The sequence below is a fragment of the Filobasidium floriforme genome, assembly GCF_021052385.1.
Source record: "Filobasidium floriforme strain CBS 6241 chromosome Unknown HD553scaffold_28, whole genome shotgun sequence".
In the NCBI taxonomy this organism is placed as follows: Eukaryota; Fungi; Basidiomycota; class Tremellomycetes; order Filobasidiales; family Filobasidiaceae; genus Filobasidium; species Filobasidium floriforme.
In genome coordinates, this window is record NW_025763649.1 from 266,636 (window position 1) to 288,878 (window position 22,243).

Sequence of the window (22,243 nt, forward strand, 5' to 3'; positions counted from 1 at the left end):
CGTAGTCCACACCGTGATCGACTCGTCCCGGAGAGAAAAGAAAGCCAAGGTCAAGTTGGATGCCAAGCAATTAAACGCGCTTACGGGCAATGCAGGGGCAAGGTGGGAAAGGAGGGAGAGGGAATCACCGCCACCCACTAGCCACACTAGCCCCCCTCTCTCGCTGGAAAACAACAACGCACCCACACACCCCATCAGCACAATAATATAATAAATAATACCAGCGAACCTCCCCATCATCAAACAGTTCACATCACCCCTTTACCTCTCCCTTTCATAAACTACGACACCTCGCTTTCTCTCTCTACTTCTGAACACTACCAACCACTACTACTACTACTCTTTCGACAAGAACCTCCAGTTACAACATCGATCCTCGTAAGTACTAGACCGGATCAACACGTCGTGTTGCCACGTACGAAAGGGACTGCGTTCTGATCACGTCCCACTTCATCCTCAACTGCGAACATCACAGACACTCGCAAGGACACCCTCATCACACTCACATAGCACTAGATTAAAGATGGTTGCCACTTCTTTCAAGGGTCTCTCGACCGTCGCCTCCTTGTTGGCCCTCCCCTTTGCCAGGGCTCAGGTCACCGCCACCTTCCCCAACGGACCGACCAACCCGGACGTGAGTCGCCGTCGTCCTAGTCTGAACCACATCCCCTTCCTCCTCGAAGCTGATCACGTTCACGCCTCGTTTCTTGTCATACACCGTAGAGGCCCGAGATCGCCGAACCCGGCACCCAGATCAACCAGACCTCGTACTCCCGTCTCCTGACCTTGAACAGCGTCGACGACTTTTGCATCTTTGGACCCCCCCGAGCCCGGCCCAGACTCGGTCATTGGAAACGTCGAGCCCATCGTCGTCGCCTACTGCACCAAGCCTAGGAACGGAGCCAGGTTGATTCCCGATGGAACCATCCACTCTGCTCACGTAAGTCACCCTTTTAGTAACATCAACAACCTCTAGAACTTCGTCTGATCTTTCCCTACTCTACTTCGCTACGCCGGCGCAGTTCGTCAAGACCGACGCTTACGTCCAGATCAACGGTCTCTGGGACGGAACCCGAGTCAACATCCCTTACGGCGATGCCGGTGGTGAGCTCGACCCCCACGGTGCCGAAAACGTCGGAAACCCCATCGGCGGGAACGTCACCTCGAACGTCTCGGGACAGGACGTCTTCTACGAAGAGTGGATGTCGTTCGTCTCGTTCGACCAATTCTGTATGAGGATCTGTACGGCCGAGGTCGGAGGAGTTCCTACTTCGATCATGTGCGAGCAGTAAGTCGAAAAGGGTCGAGGGTACAGCGGTAGTAGAAGGAACGCGGTTATTAACGCAAATGTTCTTGTTCGACCCCGTAGCGAGCTCGACGTCATGGGTTGTGCTTTCGTCATGCCCAGCGTCAACATGTACAACAACAACTCGTTCACTTCGTGTGAGGCCGATGTCGGGGCTGCTCCTGGTGACTACCCCGTAAGTCCGGCTCCTGGCCTGCACTCCGTTTGCTTTCGTCGCAGCACAAACTCATCCCCACCTTCCGCACCGCGCTCTTGCAGCTCGCCAACGGGTCCACCTCGACCTTCCGTCAGCGATACACCGGATCTTACACCAACGACGGTACCGTTGGCTACTGGACCGTCGGTCAGGAGGTTACCCCCGCGGGACCTCACACCACCCCGGCCGTCTCGATGTGCACCACCTACCCTACCATCTCTAGTGAGTAGCGGCGTTTAACCTCGTTCCATGATCGACCTGTACTGACACTTGTGCCCGCCCTGTTTTTGTAGACGGAATCGACACTGCCAACTTTGCCGTCGTCTCCCAATCTCCCTTGGAGTCTGGTGTCTCGTCGCCCGCATCGACCACCGCCGTCTCGTCCGGAACCATGTCCATGACCACCTCGGGAGCCAGCACCGCCCGAAACACTGGTGCTTCCTCGGGAGCCTCGACCGGTACCGGGGCCACTACCGCCAGGGCCACCACCTCGAACACTGCTGCGGCTTCCGGTGCCGCTGCCAGCTCGCAACCCGCTAGCGCCGCCGGCAAGCTCGACTTTGGCATGGGAGGACTCTTGCTCGCCGGTGCTGCCGCCATCGGGGGTGGACTCTTGGTCCTCGCCTAGGTCTAGTCTAGGCGCAAGCTCGGGTTTTGGATCTCTTTCTACAGGTAATGATGACGAACGTTTCTCCACATCTTCTGGTTTCTATCTATACACCTATTTTCATGTAGCAACGGTTGACGACCTTGTTTCAGTGCGCTTCTGTTCGTTTTGTCACTCGCTAGTCCTTTTGAGTTGTTCGTATGCGACAAAGGCTATGCGTCATTCCGCTCGTTTACCAAATCCGTTCGGTGCTCTGAGCGAGATCTTTCAGTGCCAAACAGACCGAATGTGTCGATCAAGTCTTGTCTGATCATCACCCTGGACGTTTTTGATGGTCTCGCCTAAAACCCCCACTGGCATATACACTCATGATCTCCGTACACGCGTCCACCCGATCCACCCCTTGCGAATCCCGACTCCCCGAATTTGAAGTCATAGCAAACCCACCACCTTCTGAAACACCTCCCAAGGAGTCATGTTCTTGGCTAATGCCCCTAGGAAAATGGCTAGAGGTATAAGGATGTGAGGAATGAGGGCAAAGGTGATCTTGTTGGCTTGATAGCTGGTCTTGATCTTCATGGTTTTCACTGAGATGTTTTCCCATGCGGCTACGCAAAAGTCATGAATATAGTCAAAGGTTGTCAAAGAGTGAAATCCATATGCTAGGAGCATGAGGACCATGATGCTATCTAACACAAGCTCCCAAAAGCTGATTGAGGCATGGCAAAGATATCGTCTCAAGGGACATTTTGCCAGTATCTATGGATCAGATTCGGCAAGTGACACCCGAAGAAATTTCCCAGCAATGACTTGAGAAGAAGAAGGATACAAGCTAACTTGATCCACATGAGCGCATGATTCGAGCAAATAGAGGACATCCATGTTTCGCGGTAGCGCTAGGGCAAATGGCATCTAGAGGACATAGTATATAAACAGCGTCCACGCCACGATGACCATGCAGGTCAACTCGACGAGAGCAGTCCAAGTGACCCTTTTGCTCACGGGCCGTGCGACGAGTGGGTGGTCTGTTTATCGTCCAGATGAATAGTTAGGAGACGGAACCCCAACGATTTCGCAAAAAAACGGACTCGCCTGGGTCAGTCTCCATGAGCTCTTCTTCGAGTTTCGTCCTCTGTTTCTCGCCCATGCTCATGCCTTTGCCGAGATATCGACGGTCCATGTAGATGTAGTTGAGACCGAGACAGAACGCCCATGCCTTGAACGCGATCCCAGTCTTGAGGACGTTGGCGTATCCGCCATCCTCGGTCTCGTCTTGCATTCGGCCATAGGCGATGGACATGATGGTGCTCCTGTAGGATCAGATCCAAATGACGGTCAGGATTGATCGGTATGGCGGGATTGTTCCTTGAGTACTACATACCCCGAATTGTTGAATGATCGCCAAACGCCAAACGCGGTCCCCAACTTGGATTGATCTCGCACCAAGAGGGGAATCGTGACTTGAAACCTGCACGTTTCAGAGCACGGTCAACATCGCGCGGACACGAACACTGTGGCCTAAGGTAATCGCGCTTACGGGAAAGAGTTGATCATGCCTGCGAACGAAGCGAAGACGACGCTCAACAGAGGGTGGACGTCGCTCCAGCCGATGAGCGCGCAGGCAGTGATCCATAAGAGAGGGGCCAGCGCGGTCAGATGGAAGCGGAAACCCCATCGATCCACTGCCAATCCAATGAAAGGCGTCAAGACGATCGGAAGGACTATGGATTCACGTCGATTAGCATCGTTACTTTGTCCGAGGTGCACGTTGCAGCTTACTGTTTTGAGCGTTAGCTGTGAACGCGGCTACATCTTCCTACATGGTTGATCGTGACATAGGGTCAGCCTGCTGTAATCAGTTTGTTGTTTCAGCTTGAAACTGACCTCATAACCGCGCATTGTAATAAGATCAGTGGCGGAATTACCGAACGCGCCTGCCGCTTCAGACTGCAGGATCTGGGTCATGGGCAACATCCAGAAGGCCCTACCAATCACGATCTGTCAGTCAATCCCAAATGTCACGATCCTGTTAAACATACCATGGCAAGGCCAGCAGAGCCTTGAAGTCTGGCCTGCGTTGAGTTTTCGCGATCGCGGCCGCACGGGTGCCTGTGAGACGATATCGCTTGGGAACAACTGTTCTCTCCCAGAGCACGTAAACGATGTTGACTATCAGCGAGAAGGCGCATAACGCGGCTGGGATCCAGAAGCTCCATCTAGAGGAAGGTAGGGTATTACTAAGTCACAAATAATTTGGGCAACAGAGTATTTTCTTGCAACTTACCCGTACCACCCTGTATTGTTCTTGATCGGGATGGTCGTCATTCCTGAAACCAGCTTCACGGTCCTTGCAACGGCCGATTCCAATCCGAAGGCCAGAGCGAGTCCAGAGACGCCGAACCAGTGATAAAATAGTTTGTGTTGAGCCGAGTCCAGTACGGCGGTCCCGAAACCCATCATAATCTGAAAAGGTTGAAGTTGCGGATCAACTTGCGATCTGAGGTGAGTGGTGGGAAGAAGCCTTACATGACCTCCGACTAACATGCGCCAGATACCGGTGTTGGCGGCGAGGGCTACGGACAGGGTCGATTTAGGTGGCTGTCCCGGAACGCCAGTCTTGTCTTACGAACTCACCTGCTACAACAGCGCCCGCGCAAATAAGTGAAGTACAGGCGAGAGTGACAATGTTGACGCCGTAGAAATCCAACATGATCCCTCCGATGATCGGCCAAAACTGGTTCGTGACTTTGAAATTCAGTCCTGCCAATACGTAACGTTAGGGACAACTGATGCTCACACTATTGATGATGGCCCCGGCTCTATTTGCAAGGTCTCATTCAGCGTCTCTCCGGGCGGCCAGGTTCGTTCAGGTTGCTCGGTACTCACGCGTCAATCACACCTGTGGCCACAAGAGCGATCGATCAACAAGAGCAGGCTACGTTGAATGTAACGAATTCTACTGACCATACTGAGTATTGTCGATGCTAAGCTCCGTCCGAAGTGTCGCTTTCAACGGACCCAAAGCAGAGTCCGTCCCTATGGTCCCAGTCAAACATCGACGGATCAGCTCGTGCGAATGACTGGCGCGGATAGCAACCACTCACAGTTCTGACCGAGGGGAAACGCGCACACACAGAGCAAGGCCAACCACTTGTACTTCCAAGCGATATTGAGAAGCTCTTCGTCAGGTATCACCTGCTCCGAAGATTCTTCGTCTTGAAGGTAATTAAGGCGTGGAGTGACTTCTTCCTTGGGAGTTGTCGACTTTGCAGCGTCGAGGCCGACAGGATCCTCATCTTCTTTAGCGCGTATAGGTAGGTCTTTGAGGCTCTTCTCCATCGTAGATCACAACTTGTACGCTCCAGCAGACAGAACTGGACTATGAGAATACATTGGAAAGACGTATAGCGGTATCAGCAATATCATCAGAATTTATACCAAAACTGGGGTCCTACTGGCCCACACCCGAAATTTGAGGTTACACGCTATCTGATAGGCAAAAAGCATTGTTCCCGCATATTTTCGCGTTAGACAGCGCCTCTCTTGGCGTTTGGCTTGCGGGGCCAAGTTTATCGTTGTAGTCCCAGTTACCATACCGGAGGGGGAGGTCTTGTCCAACGTCGGCTAAAGGCCAATGGTCGCCTCGAAGCACAGCTCAAGATGCAAAGCTCGGTTGGAGTGGATCCGGTCCGACGATAGAGGTCGAGCGAGTATCAGATTCGAAACCCTGTCTAGCGGTCCATCCGACCCGATAGTATCGACGCGCGGCGGGGTGTGAATTTCGTGAATCTAGCAGCTCCTAGAGTCGGTTGGCGTATTGACCATCTCCTCTTCACCTGGATCCTGCATGATATCGACGTCTGAGGGAGTTGCTAAGGTCGGTTATCGATTGCTGACGTGCGTCCACCAGGTCGAAAGACCCTTGAATGCTCTGGGTCCTGGATCGACGACACGCTTCTTGCTTATGATACGTAGACGTCCGTGGGGGACCCCTCAGATTCTGCGAGTCAGGTTATTGAACCCTGTCATGCTTGGTGACCCGGTCAAGAGAAGGCGATGAGCTAATCATTTCATCGTCAGCATAGGTAGAGTAAATATGTAAACAAAGGTACAGCTGAAAACCATTTGGCAAGGCCCGACAAACCGACGCGATTGCGCTGGATATTCAGACAAGACGAGTTAATCACATGTACCTGCGAGTGTCGAACCGTTTAGCGTGAAGTTTCCAAGGCAAGGATCAATCCGGCGGACGAAGCTCACCATTGAACCTGGTTGAAAAGACCACCCTTCTCGATCTTCTGCATGATGGCCATAGGGTCGAACTGCTCGGCAGGCAAAGACCTGACGGTACCAGCCGCAGTGCCGGCATCGGTAGGCTCGTAGTCGGTACCATCGTTGTCGTAGACCATGGAACGAGTAGCCGTGCAGATCAAGTCTGAGGAGGAGAGAGTGGTAATCAGCTAACAGCCGCCGTATATGAGTGCGGATCAGACATACCGGCGTAGTACGCAAGCGAAACGATCGAGACACTATCACAAACGCGGAACCATAAGGATTTGACACTCTGAATGAAAGCACGGTCTCTCTTGACGTACGATCGGGTAGCCCTTTGGAAGTTGTACGACAAAGCGTTGGCCAACCTGTTCAGAAGGCGGAATAGTCAGTGAAACTGCCACAGTCTGAACGGGACAGCCGGGTGAACAAGCATACCTCTGGACCTCGTCGACCTATATGAACATGTGGTTGAGCGTCAGCTTCCAGGTAAAATTGGACTACAAGGAACGGCAGGCTCCTCACCTTGAAGTTCGAATCGTTTCGAAGACAGACGAGATGGGTGGGTCGAGCCTATCATGGGAGGAAGGCGACGTCTAGTCAGTTCCGAGCACCAACAAAAGGCTCCACGTCTCTTGCCACTTACTGTACCAACGAGACCCGCATGGGCTTGAAGGTAGAAGTCAAAGGCATAGGGGTGAGTGACGACCTGGTCGACAACAAGACCTGCAGGCTGTAGATTGCGGAACCCGATTCTGATATCAGTAATCCTGCAGACACTGTTGGATCAGACAAGTCGTAGTTACCAGGTTTCCAGACCTGTCGTTGTCGGCGGGGTTCGCTGCGAAGAAACGCATCGAGTGTCTCTTGGCGCAAATGATAACTGCAAATTCACATACAACGTGAGCTCTGGAAAACATGCGAAAGTGTCGTCACTGGGTCTCGTCTTACAGGTAAGCTTGGGCTTGTACCCCTTCTTGATCTTCGCAGCGGCTTCAATGATAGCCTTGCATTCAAACTCGACAATCGCGGCGTATTGCTAACGGTCAACGAGCAGTACGAATCAATACCGACACAGAAAAGAGGTACGGAAAAGGACTCGCTCACCGATTCGCTGACTCCGTCTCGGAACATGATGATGGTATCGGGCAGAGCGCGAGTGTTCTTCTCGAATTCCTTGATGTGGTAGGTAGCCATGTCACCCATGTCGGTGATGGCTTCCTTACGACCTTCTTGCAAGCTATGCACAGATCCCTTTTTCAGCAATCGAGAGTAAACGTTAATAGACTAGCCGACGGGTACATACCGCACACAAGGCTTGAAGTTGTTATTGTCGCCGTTGGTGGAAGCGACCGTGGCAGCGATCGAAGGCCTGATGGCGCCGTTGCCTTGAGGAGGGTGTCCAACATCGGCTCCGATGAGCATGGTCTTGTTGGTAACTCCGGGCTAGAAAACAACGCGAATCAGGTCTGTGTCTGCATTTTACAGGCACGACGTCGACTCACGAGCTCGGGGAGCGGGATCGAGACATTGATACCTCCGAGCTTGGCGTTGATCTTCATGGAGACGTTCGCGCAATACTGGTCAAGACCTCGGTCCGACTGGAGCTTCTTGGACTGGAGACACTGGGTCGGAACCGGAGCGTTGAGCCTGTTTGCGCAAGACGAGCTTCATTAGCAACCGGGGCCTAAAATGAAGCATCGTTCAGACCACCTACTTGGTAGCGGCAGTCCTCTTGATCTCTTCGTAAAGAGCGACCTCTCGAGCGGGCATGATCACTACGATCAATTGAGGGGCTTGTTTACCAGCGTCGAATGCAGCCTTGCCAGCCTGTTGCAAGGCCGCCAGCTACAAACCCGAATAGAACGGTCAGAGGATCCCAAAGCGACGTAACATCGCTTGCACGACGGCTTACGACACCGTTCTGCGCCATGGGGTTGGAAGGTCCGATACAAGGAGGCCTTTCGTTGGCGACGTTAATACCGACGGTCTTCATCTGGCCGACGAGGAAGGTGATAAAGGCCTGCATCTTCGGTTGGTCGAAGAATCGATCGAAAGAAACCACCGACCAAGCCTACAGAGCAACAACGAACATGAATGAGCGAGGGCGGGCTTCAGTGCCCCAGAGGGATACATCACTCACCGCGAGAGGCTTGCCGGCCTTGAAGAACTTCTTGCCTCGCAAGTTCCACGCTCCGCCAGCGGGTCTGACGAGTCCTCGAGGTCCACCGGCGTAGGTGATCTGAGGCGGGTTCAAGACCCTGGCGGGAACCTCGGTCATCTGGTCACGAATCTCGATACCCCAGGCCTTGACCGCGGGGCGAGTCTCCCAGGAGAGCTTCTTGCGCCACGCCATGATGGCGTCACGCCTGTCGGCAGGAGGCTTGGCAGAGACCTTGATCATCTCGGCGGTCTGGTCGGGCGTCAGCTTGAGGGGAGGCAAGCTGTGGAAGGGCTCGATGATGACGAGTTCCATGGGGATGTAGGTCCTCTTGCCGGTAGCGACACACGGGAGTCGAGGGAACTTCAAGTTGATGTTGTATTGTTGCTTGAAGTACGCCGCAATGGATTGCTTGGAGCCATCATCCTTGGTGAAAGTTAGCTCCTCGGCCGACTTCAGACTAAGACCGCCGAAGGACATGATCTTGTTGGGAGTCCTGTGGGTGACCTTGAACTTGGCTCCGAAGAGGACTTTACGGAGTCGCTGGATGTCGTGCTGAGACAGACTCTGTAGGGCGTCGCCTTGAGCAGGAGGTCCGCCAAAGCCACCTCGACCGGCACCACGGCCGCCTCGGTCGGCTCCGCCACGACCGCCGCGGGGACCACCACGACCACCACGGAAACCACCGTTGTTGCGTCCAAGGAGGCCTTTGGCGACTTCGATCAACGGTCCAGGGGCGACAAAGGCAGAGTAGGCAGTGTCGAGTTGGACGGCAGGAATCCCGATCGCAGGTCGGAACGACCTAGACAAGTAAGAAGTCACATGAGCGGAGTTTCAATAATGTACAAGAGGAGTGATCAAGCTTACTGGGCGAAACCCTTGGCAACGACCGCTCCGTTCGAGATTGGAACGTGGTCATCCATGCTGAAGAATCGACGTTCTTGAGCACCCGAGGCGGTGTACTTTTCGTGAAGATTGGACCTCAACAATACGTTGACGCTCATGAACGCAGTCAACATGGCCTCGGCGTTGTTGATGATCTGCTTCTTTCCGGCGCAGAATTGAGCGATGGCCTCGAGGTCGATGTCAGCGACATGCTTGATCTGAACCTTCCATCGTCGTCCTTGTTCTTCGACGGGGACACCGGGCTTAGGGTCGGTATCGGGAAGGTTGATCGTAAACTCGTGAGTCTTCTTCTCGCCCTTGGAAATGGCGTTCGGTGTGAAGAAGTTCTTGCGTCCGTCGTAAGCACCGGCTTCGTAGAAGGCCTTGGCTTCAGGGGTATCGAGCTCCTTCTTGAGGCTGCAAAGCGAACGAGCGAGTGTCAGTATGGACCTCTCGTGGTCTAGCCTCATGGTGATGACCGGGACTTACTGAGCCCAGCACTGCCTCATGAGACCAGCAGGCTTCTTCTGGTTCTGAGCCTTGACGACGGGGTTGATCTCGACGTCGTAGTGGAGGATAGTCTTGCCTTGACCCTTGAACCTAGCCTGGAACTGGTTGGCAAGGACCTTGATAGGTTTACCGGTGGTACCGAAGTTGGGACGAGGGTAGTAATCTAGGACATTGATGATGACGTTGGGGCAATGAGTTGATGTGAGATCCGAAGTGGCGACTAGAGCTTACCGGTCAGCATGAGCGACTTCATCCTCTGGATGGCCTCGTTCCTTTCCGCATCGTTGGAAGGGTTGGCCATTTCGGCCTCTCCGATACGAGGGGCCATTTTGTGGGCTGATTGATGGAGTCTTTCGAATCGACTACGATCAAGCTAGTCTTCGAAAGGCGAAGAGGGAGTCGGGTGGAGGAGGGGAGTGAGGTCGAAAAGTGATAGACCAAGAAATCCGTGAAGAGAGAAAGAGAAAAGGAGGTCAGGATGGATGGAATGACGAGGAAGTTGAGGCGATATATATATAGTCGAGGGAGAAGCACGAGGGGACCGGAATGATGGAGCACAGCAGACACACCAGGGAGAGAGAGAAAACCGTGTAAGCGAGGACACAACAACAGAACGGTGGGATGACGACGAGGGCGACGGCAGAAGTGATGGAAACATACCGACAGGTCCAAGCGTTGATCTCCGAGGGCGTGATGAGAGACTGCTGCAGAACGACGAGGGGGAGGAGAGGAAGCCCGGTTAACGCGACCCAAAGGAGGGGTGATCCCCCGTCGTATGTTTCATAGCTCCGAAGACTCACCTAGGCGGGAAAAGGAGAGGAATAATTTGGGGTTCTCGACGACGACGGTGGATCGAGTGAGACCATCGGTCGGCGAACCGCTTGTTGAGGGTGGATCTCGACATCAGATCAAACAATACCGGACGACCAGCGGCACGAGGGCATCAGCTTGGAATCGCGGAAGCAGAAACGCGACCGAGAATTAGCTCAAGGCGCGATAGTGAGACCAGACCTTCTTTCGGTCTAGAACGAGTATGAAACGTCTGCTCGCTGCTCGCCTATACAACTGCACAGCCCGGAGGAGCGGACACAATCGAGGAAGTGCAACAGGCAACAGGCAATACGCAACAGCGTACAGCAACGCAGCAACATATCACAATGCGTACAGTGCGTACAGTGCCTAGTAGTGCCACAGTCAGTATTCGTTGATCAATTGATCAGCAAACCCGGACGAAACGATCTTGCAGGGCAGCCCAGACGAGAGCCATGTCATCGCCTCGCCCAAGGCCACTTGAATATTTAGGTACTCTCACCGATACGGAAAGGGAGAGTACGCATCCTCGAGATTGCGTACAAGATATTGAAAATAACAATACACAAGGTATCCAGGGCTATATCATCACAGGCTCACAAGGCAAAACTTTGTTCTTTTCTTCGAATCCCTCGTCTTCTTTCGTCTATGTTCACCATCTCATCCACCCTGGCCAACCCATCCCCCTGTCACCCCACTGGCCGCGATCGTCGTGTCGTGTCATCTTGTCTCGCCCCGGTCGTGTTTCTCCTCACTGCTAGCATCGTAGCTACTTTCATGTTCGTCAATTCTGTCCATCGGCAGCTCAAGCGGCCCAAGGTGCGGTCTACAGAGATTACCACCACGACCGACTCAGCCGTATCCGATAGGCTACTTATCCTGAGTCATCACTCACCCAAGAGAATCCAGAGAATTGAGCTTGGTCGACCGAGCTCAATTGCGTGTGGACAGGCGTGAGCGTAGGCTTTTCTTTCGTGAACTCCGAGTCGAAGTCTATGGAGTGAGAGCAGTTCAATATTATGCTCTGCGCGAAAGGTCATCTAAGTGCGCTTACTGGAAACATCAGTCGGGTTACCCTGAACGGAGATAACGTTCACACAAGTCAGCTTGCTATCACTCTGACCCCAAGGGGTCCTGTACCGATTCCACTCACGATCTGGGGGAAGTAGATGGGCGGGATCTTCTTGTTGTACACATCATCAAAGTTGACGTCCCTAAAGAATGGGTGCTTCTTGATGTCCTCTGCATCGGCTTCGCCCGCACCCAGTCGTCGAATCGGATCTCGGTTCAAGAGCTACAGTCAAGTTGAAGCATCAGCCTTTGCCGGGTTACGTCTTCCCTATGGCATGTGATCACTCACCCTCTGCAGCAAGTCGACAGCCTCACCCGGCATAGACATCGGGTAGAGCGGCTCGTCTTCCAGGATTGCATCAAAGATTTCGTCCTCGTCATCTCCCCGGAAAGGCGATTGACCGAGCAGCATCTCGTACGTCAAGACACCAAACGCCCACCAGTCTACAGCACGAGTATACCGTTGCTCGAGCAGGATCTTGAGGATGGCAGAAAGTCAGCAATTGTTTGTCATAGCGCACTCAGACGCTGTAACATACCTCGGGAGCCATGAACTCGGGCGTTCCACAGAATGTGCTGGTGGTCTTACCGAACCACATGTCTTCCTTACAAAGACCGTAATCGGCGACTTTGATGTGACCGTCGAGAGTGAGAAGAATGTTGTCCAACTTCAAATCACTGCAAAGGTAGTATTAGTTCTCCGTTAGGTAGATGTTCATGATGTTGGGCCTACGCTCGAACTTACCGGTAGATAATTCCCTTGCTATGGAAATACTGCAAAGCCAACAACACCTCACAAGCGTAGAATTTCGCCTGTCGCAGGGTGAACTGCTTCTTCTGGATGTGCAACATGAGATCTCCTCCACTGATGTACTCCATGACGAAGTAGACCCGCGTCTCGGTCTGGAAGCAAGAATGAAGTCCCAGCAAGAAAGGGTGACGTTCTTGAGCCGCAGCCATGAAGACCCGCTTCTCTGATTGCGTGCTGGAAGTATACGACGGGTTCGCCCGTCAGCTTCCATCTCCGTGTTGCAAATCGCGAGGCGATCACTAACCTCTCGACTTCGTCATTCTCGATAATGAACTCTTTCTTTAATACCTTGATGGCGTAAAGCGAGCGCGAGCGCTTCTCCTCGGCCAACATGACTTTACCGAAGTTTCCTTTGCCGAGCACAGCCAAGAAATCGAAGTCTTCCAGTCCAACCTTGCGAGCCTTGACGACCTGCTTGGCAGGAACTGGAGCCGGCGTCGGCTTTGCGACGGGGATCACCTGCTGACTTCGGTAGTCAGGCTGAGACGGCTGTTGAGGAGGGCTGGGTCGGACCGGGCTGGGCTCGTGACGAGGAGGAGGTTGCTGTTCATAACTCGGCCGGCCGGGTTGCATTGACGGCTTGGGCATGGCGGCGGGGTGTTGAGGCGGATAAGGTGATTGCGAAGCTTGATCCTGGCGAGTTGGTGCCGCATAACCTGAATCAGCAGGGACAGGCACATTATACGTTCCAGGAGGCGGCTGAGCAGCAGGTGCGGGAGACGAAGGGTATTGAAGACCGATAGGCGGGAGCTGTGGTGGACCTTGCTGCTGAATAGGGGGAGAAGGCTCCGGCTTGGAAGTGATCGAAGCGGGCTTTCGCTGGACTTGAGTGGTCTTGATATCCCTGAGCTGTTTCAGAAGAATGTTGGCCATTTCCATAGTCATCCCGCAGAAGTCGGGAACCAGGTGGGCACAGGTCGCGTGACATGTCAGGGCACAATCTGGAGATAAACGCTATGTTAGCGAAGAATACAACGGCAGCTCGACGGCAGAGGCAAGGCTCTCTCACCTGAACACTTCTTGGCGTTCTTCCTCCCGAGGGGAAGCATATAACCACAGTGACAACACCAATTGGCGCTGACATTGGTGATCGTCTGGAAACGATGAGGGATCCTATGGTTGATCTTCTCCTCGTCCCCTTGCTAATCGGCGAGAAGATGGTCGACAATAAGCTTCATGACACTTCCTGTCCACGGAAAGCTTGCTACTTACGGTATCGGCGTTGGATTTTGAGATACACTTCGTGACTACCTTGGGATAACATTTCTTGTGACAAGCATACCTGCAGTCTTCGCACTGGTATCCTTCTCCGGTAAGCAAGAATTCCTGACAGAGAGCGCACAGGATAGGCTGGTAAAATTGTCGTTGAACGAATTTGTGCCCGTTCATCTCGAAGACGTCGCCTCGTCTCTTTCGTACGGCGCCCTGACGTCCGAGACCTCCGACCTGATCGAAAGGCCTTTTCTTGACGTTTTCCTTGACTGGTTTAGGCAAGTCCGACGGTGAATCAGTGCAGGTGCAAACAGTGGCGAGAGGAAAGAGGTGACTGACCGAAATCAAGGTGAAGCGCTACCGCACCGGCAGGCTCGACTGCAAACCAGCCATCGATACCCTGGACCGTCTTGCTCAGAGGTCCATTCCCGCCGACCTTGGTAGCCTCCCGGTGCAAGGATGAGTCGGCGTTACTCGAGGGTCCCCCTGACGGCCCTCTGATGGTGGCAGCCCTGACGGCCGTAGCAGCAGGAACCCATCCAGCACCCTGAGTGTCCGCCTCGACCTTCTGCCTTCGCAGAGCTTCGATGACTTCGCTCACACGAAGCCAGAGCATACCGATAGGCGTAGGGTCGCCTCCATTTTGCGTGTCGTAGATCGTCAACTCGATCTCGTTGGCCTTATCGATGACCAGGTCGAACTCCTCGTACCACTTGTCATTTCTCGACGGATGGGAGACGCCTCGCTCGTTGCCCTCGATTTTGATAACGACCGTAGTCTCGTTGAAGACCTTTGATGACCTCCGAGAAAGTGGAACGTGATTGAGATCTCTAGCCATTTTGAGCGAGATGATAAGTTTTCCGGCAAGAGGCTTGCGTAGATTTTCTTTCCGCTGGCCGTCTGGCAGGAACTCTATGAGATGCAACGAGTTGATCAGCTTGTGATCACTACAATTCCCGACATTCCCAATCTCACCTTCGTCCTCCTCGCCGGTCTCAAACTGCCTAAGCGTCTCATACCGCTTCAACGCCCTCTTCAACAGCTGAATCTTGTTCTCTGACTCCCGTTTCTTGCTCTCGGTCTCGTTCTTCAATCTACGGTCGCCTTCATCTCGATAAAGCTGAGCCATCTTTTCGATACCTTTACGGTATTGTTCTTCCACCTGAAGCTTGAACTGGAGCTGGTTGAGCATCCGCGAGATCTTGGGTCCGGACAAGGGTGCGTCATATCGCAGGAGATCTGTAAGCAGCAGAAGCGAGTGGTCAGCACAAACATCGTCTATGCACGTAACTACACAATACTGACCTAGTTGAGTAGAAGTTTTTGCAGAACCCCCTCCGGCTCGTACCATCTCGTTACCTGGTGCACCGGGTGGAGGTGGGGGGAGCGGCCTCTCATTGCCCTGATACTGCATGGCAGGTGTGGAATAGCCTCGTGGTCCCATATTGGGCCCGGCTCCAGGCTGTCCTCCAGGTCCAAGATAAGCACCCATCCTCCCTTGCGGGCTACCCGGGTGCTGCATCACTTGTTGTGTTGAAATGCTTCGTCCTGGACTACCGGGTCCACCGGGAGAGCCCGGACCAGGACTGCTTCCCGAACCACCACCTGGACTAGACACCTGCATCTTGGCCAATTCATCTTCCAAGAATTTGATATTCGCTTGAGCATTCCTGACTTCGTTGTGAGCCTGTTGGATGACGGCTTCGTTACGGGATGAGGCCTGGAGTGCTCGGATGTATGCCTGTGCTCCCAACAAGTTCTTTCGTTCCGAGTTGAGGTTGGCGAGGACCTTGTTGATCTTGGGATCAGCAGAAGGGTGGCTCGACTAGAGGATTTTCTATTAGCTGTTCCGGATTGACATGTTGTGCACCGGACGATTCTAGAGGTCGTGCTTACCATTTTGATGCGGACAAACCTCTCTTTTTCGAGCTCTGATAGGTTTCGCCGCTTAAGCGTTGATTATGATGATCGATCAGCCGTCAACTACGAGCAACAATGACCTTCACTTGGTTGCTGTTTTTGAATCCGGACTCCTTTGTAGTTTAGGTCGGGACTTGAATGAGGGAGCAGCGAAGAGAATGAAAAGAAGAACGCTATTGTTGGGCACCGTGTGCAACCCTCCGCCAGAGCCGTGACGTATTCCGCGGCGGTCCGTTGTTGATGAGAAATGCAGACGTGTTTCTCGCCTGTTTTTATCACGGTGTCAGCAAGGACGTTGGTAGGAAGCAAACTCGATAGTTTGTAGCAGCTAGGCAAAAGCTAGATGAAGAAGGACTGTCTAGACTGTGATAGGTAGCGTATCGGAACGGAATGCAAGCTGTGTCGCTGTAGCAAGAGACGTGACGTCGGGCACGGTTGACCGAGTCGCTCCCCTCGGCTGAAGCGCGTCGAAGTCTCTCGAGCTCGATTTCGCGGAGCCGAAAATCACGCACACAGCCCACCTCATTTCTGCCTGCCTTTTCCCAACGACATAATTAGGCGCACGACCCCAATGTCCGTCTGTAATCGGTCGAAGACCGTGTGATAGAGCTGCAGCAGACTAGCTGGACCGAACAATGTTTATACCAAAGGCAACAAGTACAAGGCACGAATTGGGTGGGAAACGGTGATTTCGACGATGGGCATTCTTTTTACTGCTTCCTCAAAGCTCTTCTTCCTCCTCTCCACTCTGTGCGCTCAGGCGGTCACTGTAGGCAACGTAGCAACAAAGACGATCAGCTTGTGACCACTTTGGGATCGAAAGCGCCAAAATACCCCGAACACTCACTGTAGGTGGAGGCCTCGATGTGCTCAGGAAGGTCGGGAATGGCCACGACGAATCGTTCCTGGATCTTCTTCAGTACCTCTTCGTCCTCGTCATTGGTCACAAAGGTGATACCAAGACCCTTGGTACCGAATCGTCCAGCACGACCGACTCGGTGCAAGTATGAGTCGGCGTCGGTGGGTGCGTCCTGAATTGTGATTCGGTCAGTAATCAGGATGCAAGGCTAGGTGAATATATCAATGGCGACTCACGTAGTTGATGACGACATTAACTCGCTCGACATCGATACCACGACCAAAGATGTCGGTGGCGACGAGGATACGCTTCTCGAAGTTCTTGAACATCTTGTATCGGTTGATTCTGCGATAGTCAGTATAAAGTTTGAGCACTCGTACCGCGACGTCTGACCGTAAGAAGCCTGCTTCTGCTTACCGCTCAGCCTGGTCAAGAGCAGAGTGGATGGCGATACTGGGGAAGTTGCACTCCCTCAAGAGTCGGTCCAACTCGGTGGCCCTTGCTACGGACTTGACAAAGATACAGACCTGGCGGATAAGACGTAGCGGTGATTAGTATATATCAACAGGCAACTCCCAAAGCAAAGTCGCTCACCTGGTTAAACTCGAGGCTGTCCAACAAGTCGTTGAGCTTTCGGTTCTTTTGGCCCTCAGAGAGCTTCACAAAGTATTGCTGAAGACCGTGCAGGGTCAACTTGGTCTCGTCATCGACATAGATCTCAAGAGGCTGCGAAAGTGGTGCTTTAGCATCGGATACCAGAAGAGCAATACGGTTCAGGACTAACGTTCTGCATGAACTTCTTGCAAGTTACTCGGACCTCCTTTCCGAGGGTAGCGCTGAACATCATAACCTGCTTGTGAGCGGGAGTCGACCTGAAGATCTCCTGAACGTCTCGTCGCATGTCTACCGAGCCAAGCATGTCCCCATTTAGCGTGAATGTCGATCGACACTGACGTGACAGACATACCGAGCTGCTCCAACATCTTGTCACACTCGTCCAAGACGAACATCTTGACCTTGGAACCGTCGAGGCTCTTGTCACGGGTCAAGCCGTTCATTCGCCCGGGGGTACCAACAACGATGTGAGGGCACTTGGTCTTGTCGGCCAAGATCTCCTGGTCGGCCTTGACGGGGGTACCTCCGTAAAAGACCGAGGTCCTGACATCGGGCATGTACTTGGTGAACCTGTTGAACTCGTTCTTGATCTGGAAAGCCAATTCTCGGGTGTGACAGAGAATGATGGTCGAGACCTCTCCGTCGACAGGCTCGAGTTGCTGGAGTACGGCCAAGACGAAGACGGCGGTTTTACCCATACCAGACTTGGCTTGACAAAGGACATCCTGACCCAAGATGGACTGGGGGATACATTCTTGCTGGACTGTATTGCCAGATTGTAATTGTTCCAAGAATCCACCGGGGGTAAAGAAGGAAAGGAGGAAGACAAAGATGTTCGTATAAGCTCGCTTGCCGGATGACTTGATTTTGAACCCCTGTTCGTCTCCGCTCTGGGCTCGATCGTCGTGGAAGGTTCGCGTCGCCATTCGGTTCTCCACATAGGCTCAAAACGGATCGGCCCGCAATCGAGCAAGGACGTTCGCCTTCTGACTGAACCGGCGGACGTTCTTGCACAACCGAAGAACAAAGGATTGTCGAGCTGATTGGTCTTGCGACGCGCGTTCATATCGAGGAGCCATAGATTTCCTCGTCCCATCGACGACGATCGGCGGGAGGAGCGGAGACGACGTTGCGAAGAAAGTAGGGACTCAAGACTTGCCCTCCGAAGGATGTTCGAAACCGAGGTCCGAGATGGCACGTAGAAGCTCGGGCTTCAAGAGGAAATCCCTGTGTCACGACAAGAGACGCGTCAGATTGGTTCGAACTCCAGCTTTGAAGATGGAGTATCAGCGAATGCTCACCTGAAACCGGTACTGTGGATACCAACATAGCTTCCCTTCTTCTCGCCATCTCCAGCGGTAGCCTTTCCGGTACCGGCGGCGGCAGCAGCGGGAGCGGCGACCTCGTCCTGGATCTCATCCTCGTAATCGACCAACTCTTCTTCTTCGGGAGCCATTTTGCTAGACGTTTTGGTAAAGGTGTTGGGTAGAAGAGGAGTTCCTATATGATCGTCGCAACGAGGTATCCGGATGCCAAAGGGAAGATTGTACCAGAGAGGAGGAAGATGAAGAAAAGGATAGGGCGAAGAGACAGGATCTGGTGTGAGCGCGTCGTTCTGTCATCGTGGCCGTCCTCTCCCTCCGTGGCACAAAGCCGGATGCGAGTACTGACTAGGTAGATGTCGTGGATTGCAAGCTCACGGTTTGAGATGCGTTTGTGAGAGCAAGATCACGGCAGACCGAGACGTTTGTAAAGGTAGATTGACGTCGATGTCGATCTAGACTGCTCTGAGAGCCAGGTGGTTGAGCAGCCTTTCTTCGAGAGCAACGGGTTCTCACGCGTGCGATCGGGTGGCAACAGAGCAAAAATCCGCATGGGCTCGGCTAGGTCAAAAAGGTATTTCCTACCGGGGAGTCGAACCCCGCCCTCGCGCGTTCAATTAAAGACCGAAGTCTTATTGAGAGGCGCGCATCCTAGCCGATAGACGAGTAAGAACTGGATGTCAGGACTGGGTCATAAATATATATATTCAGTTTTTCAATTGAGAAAACGAGCCACAGCATATTGTTCCGCCTGCTCTTCGATGCTTCGCCAAGTTACCTTGATCCCGTCCACCTCTCTTGTCAGATGACGATCGGTGCGAAAGGCTCTTTCGCAATCCGAAACGTTCAGTGGCGCAAGCGCAGATGCGAGAGAGGTGACAATGATGCAAGCAACTATCGAAAATCGAAACAGCTAGCACTGTCGCACGGTGCGCGGTTCAGACGATCAACGTGAAACAGCTCTGTGAAGTTGCAGGAATTGGAGCGATGATATGTACACTTTTGATGGAAGCGCGCTGCGAAGTTTCTAGATCTACGTGGCCTGGTCAACTACGCTTGATCGCGTTTGAACCTTGATAGCAAAGCGCATAGGTCCGCTCAAAGTGACCCCGGAGAATGGGTGAACCGCAAAGCTGGATCCTCTGCTGCTTCGGTTTCCAGTTACCAGTAAAAGGGGCGGAAACAGCAGGAGAAGGCGAGGCCCTTCCCGACTTGCACTCAGGCCGGCAGAGCCATCGCACAAGTTGTAGCAGGTGCGAGTGGCGGTGATCGGCGAGACACCAAACGCACTTTCGATGACCCGCTTCTCCACCTACAAACTGATCTTCCTTACAGTTCAATCTCCTTACAATCGGGTTACTCAGGCAGCTTCGTTGTGTCTTGTCCCCGCGAACCAGTATAGCCGTTGTTCACCCAAACGGGATGCCGCAAGCGATGTCTGGTGTGACAACTAAGAGGATTGTATGAAGATCGACTGTGACAGATCGACATCGGAGAGGTGAGGTGCTCGACGAGTTGTACTTACACAGGAATCATGATCATAGATGTCATTTTCCAGGTGCTCCACTAGCGTGTGGCATCCAATGAGCGCAAGGATGACCTTCACTACCTCAAATCCACCGAAAATCACCACTGCTCTATTGCGCCGACAATTGTTACACTGAGAGTTACTGCTGAAGTGCCGTGCATCCCGGACTATGCCCTTCAAATCGGTACTGGGGACACCTTTACGCACGCTTTAGGCGGTGTCATCAAATCGAAGCACATCTTTCCCCTTGGCTTGCCGGGACGAACCTGCAATGAAATTGCGAAGGCCAGAAAGAATGCTCACCCATTAGAATTTCCGCCTTGATCGAGATTCGACGCATTTGCAGCATCCCTACAGCAACTTGCAACAATACTTGTTCCATCCTTGACGAAGGCGCTCGTGACTGAGAGAGACGGCTTGCGCAAACGCCATCGCTCAACCCAATATCCGAAAGACGATCCACATCCGCATGATGCATAGGATATCATATTATCTCCATTTACATGTATCGCCAAGTTCCTCCTCGTAAATGATTAGGCAAAAGCCGGCCCGAGAAGAGGTCGGGTAAAAAAAAATTGGGCATCGAAAATCGAAAAGAAGGAAGTCGAGAAGAACCAGATCCAGGTCGAGTCGTGACCCGTAACCATAATTGAGGTCGGATCTAGATGCATAGATCAATCTGAACTTGCTGGTCCGTTGCCCGATAGAGCTACACACCAAGGGTGACGACTTACAGACAAGTCCATGGTCAGACCTAAGCGGTAGTCGGAGTTGCCGGGGCCTTTTTCGAACCCGCCTTGGTACTTTTGGCGACCAAAGCCTGTTGATAACAACGACAGCGGCAAGACGAAGCAGGATCGATGCAGAACAGACGGATCAGCTCGTCGTCCGTCTCCCCCCTCCACTGACATATGATACCCCATCTCGACTGACCTTGTGGATATAAGGCAAGACTCCACCCCCAGCGATCGTCGCTTGGACCATGGCGTCCAACTCTTCGTCACCCCTGATGGCCAATTGCAAGTGTCTCGGGGTGATCCTCTTTACTCGGAGATCTTTGGCAGCGTTACCTATAACACGGTCAACAGAAACCCAACGAGTGTTAGTGACATTCATGGAATCGAGGTGAAACACTTTCGACGATCGACCGCAGAACCTGATTGTCAGGGGTGGAGAGCAGAGACTAACCAGCAAGCTCCAAAACTTCGGCCGTCAGATATTCCAAGATCGCAGCCACGTAGACGGCCGACTTGGCTCCCACTCGGACCTGGTTCTTGGTCGATTTCTTGAGGAAACGGTGGATACGACCTACGGGGAACTGTTGTCCGAGTTGATCGAGAGGGAGGAGAAGAAAAAGATAATGAAGAGACGGATTCAGTTTTAGGTCGGCTGTAGGGGATGGCTTGCGTATGATGCGGGACTCTGGTCGCGGCTGGTCGAGTCTCGTGCGTCTCGTAGGTTGAGGTTTGGGGGACAAGCTTTGAGCTCATTCTTCTGCATCGTATGATGATGTGATGCGCGAGCTAGCAGCCTAGTAGCTTCGACTGAGGTTCTTCCGTTCATCTTTGACGGTTGCGGACCAGCTCGAGGCTCCTTCGACCGGCAGCCTTTCACTTAATCACTGCGAGTTCTAGCTTTTCCTGTCCTGCCTGAATGTTCCATCCTGTCGCTCCTGATATGTCCCATTTTCCGTATCAAAGAGGCCGAACTCCCATCCCAGACGACCAACGAAACTTGCTCCATGGGCCGTCTCGTAATCTCAGATCCAGACTCACGGCCAGCCCAGCTTTCGCACTCCTCGTCTGCAACACCCTCGTCTCTCCCGCCGACTTTGCCTTGCCTCCCTTTTGAGCCGGAGAAGAGGTAGCGGGCGTGGTAGTACTGTTCGGTTCCGGAGCCATGGTAATAGACTATTGACTATCTTAGTCGTAAGTTGTTCGTTCGATAACGCACAGCTCAGGAGCCGAGTAGCTAGTGGTTTGTCGAAATGTTCAAAGTCGACATGATCTCAGAGTCGGTTGATCACTTGAATTGGTTCGGAACGCGTCACGCGCCCGAGATGGGCAACGACAATGCATATGCGATTTTGGAGGGAGATCTCGGTGGCAATTGCGTGTATAGCGCCCGGGGAAGAAGCCATCATCGAAAGGAGGTTTCG

At 53.1% G+C, this 22,243-nt stretch overlaps 6 protein-coding genes across 6 annotated transcripts; 1 reads left to right on the forward strand and 5 right to left on the reverse strand.

Moving 5' to 3' along the window:
* Positions 1–523: 523 nt before the first annotated feature.
* HD553DRAFT_330073 (uncharacterized protein) lies at positions 524–2,130 on the forward strand (the record flags this gene model as incomplete). Its single annotated transcript, XM_046181958.1, has 7 exons — positions 524–634; positions 724–795; positions 830–940; positions 1,023–1,288; positions 1,370–1,481; positions 1,565–1,724; positions 1,796–2,130. The coding sequence occupies 7 exons, from the start codon at positions 524–526 to the stop codon at positions 2,128–2,130; spliced, it is 1,167 nt and encodes a 388-aa protein (XP_046032847.1).
* A 794-nt stretch (positions 2,131–2,924) lies between these two features.
* Positions 2,925–5,283, reverse strand: HD553DRAFT_364344 (major facilitator superfamily domain-containing protein; the record flags this gene model as incomplete). Its single annotated transcript, XM_046184045.1, has 13 exons — positions 2,925–3,134; positions 3,202–3,419; positions 3,491–3,577; positions 3,647–3,830; positions 3,889–3,925; positions 3,994–4,093; positions 4,149–4,325; positions 4,394–4,572; positions 4,636–4,682; positions 4,744–4,843; positions 4,907–4,941; positions 5,074–5,145; positions 5,214–5,283. Coding segments are annotated over 13 exons (1,419 nt in total), but the record flags the coding sequence as incomplete, so codon positions are not given.
* A 1,009-nt stretch (positions 5,284–6,292) lies between these two features.
* Positions 6,293–10,265, reverse strand: HD553DRAFT_346201 (eukaryotic translation initiation factor 2C 2; the record flags this gene model as incomplete). Its single annotated transcript, XM_046183176.1, has 18 exons — positions 6,293–6,302; positions 6,370–6,544; positions 6,607–6,638; positions 6,705–6,749; positions 6,820–6,836; positions 6,907–6,954; positions 7,028–7,114; positions 7,188–7,264; positions 7,333–7,420; positions 7,489–7,621; positions 7,688–7,827; positions 7,887–8,031; positions 8,099–8,229; positions 8,297–8,455; positions 8,525–9,344; positions 9,410–9,844; positions 9,917–10,100; positions 10,169–10,265. The coding sequence occupies 18 exons, from the start codon at positions 10,263–10,265 to the stop codon at positions 6,293–6,295; spliced, it is 2,823 nt and encodes a 940-aa protein (XP_046032849.1).
* A 957-nt stretch (positions 10,266–11,222) lies between these two features.
* HD553DRAFT_147402 (protein kinase C 1) lies at positions 11,223–16,082 on the reverse strand. The gene is made up of 14 exons (XM_046176715.1): positions 15,738–16,082; positions 15,147–15,666; positions 14,817–15,080; positions 14,181–14,753; positions 13,842–14,110; positions 13,639–13,771; positions 12,874–13,570; positions 12,564–12,803; positions 12,358–12,496; positions 12,108–12,296; positions 11,901–12,041; positions 11,802–11,823; positions 11,643–11,740; positions 11,223–11,573 (listed from the first exon to the last, which is right to left on the reverse strand). Exons 1-14 carry the CDS (start codon positions 15,738–15,740, stop codon positions 11,553–11,555), a joined length of 3,309 nt encoding a protein of 1,102 aa, XP_046032850.1. The 5' UTR covers positions 15,741–16,082; the 3' UTR covers positions 11,223–11,552.
* A 285-nt stretch (positions 16,083–16,367) lies between these two features.
* HD553DRAFT_319814 (putative ATP dependent RNA helicase) lies at positions 16,368–19,066 on the reverse strand. Its single transcript, XM_046181070.1, has 10 exons — positions 18,907–19,066; positions 18,537–18,831; positions 18,395–18,462; positions 17,588–17,998; positions 17,405–17,523; positions 17,215–17,346; positions 17,038–17,147; positions 16,857–16,965; positions 16,609–16,792; positions 16,368–16,528 (listed from the first exon to the last, which is right to left on the reverse strand). The coding sequence occupies exons 2-10, from the start codon at positions 18,689–18,691 to the stop codon at positions 16,518–16,520; spliced, it is 1,299 nt and encodes a 432-aa protein (XP_046032851.1). The 5' UTR covers positions 18,692–18,831; positions 18,907–19,066; the 3' UTR covers positions 16,368–16,517.
* A 1,477-nt stretch (positions 19,067–20,543) lies between these two features.
* HD553DRAFT_319818 (histone 2A) lies at positions 20,544–22,052 on the reverse strand. Its single transcript, XM_046181071.1, has 5 exons — positions 21,861–22,052; positions 21,274–21,403; positions 21,019–21,155; positions 20,820–20,905; positions 20,544–20,746 (listed from the first exon to the last, which is right to left on the reverse strand). Exons 1-4 carry the CDS (start codon positions 21,984–21,986, stop codon positions 20,840–20,842), a joined length of 459 nt encoding a protein of 152 aa, XP_046032852.1. The 5' UTR covers positions 21,987–22,052; the 3' UTR covers positions 20,544–20,746; positions 20,820–20,839.
* Between the last annotated feature and the right edge of the window lie 191 nt (positions 22,053–22,243).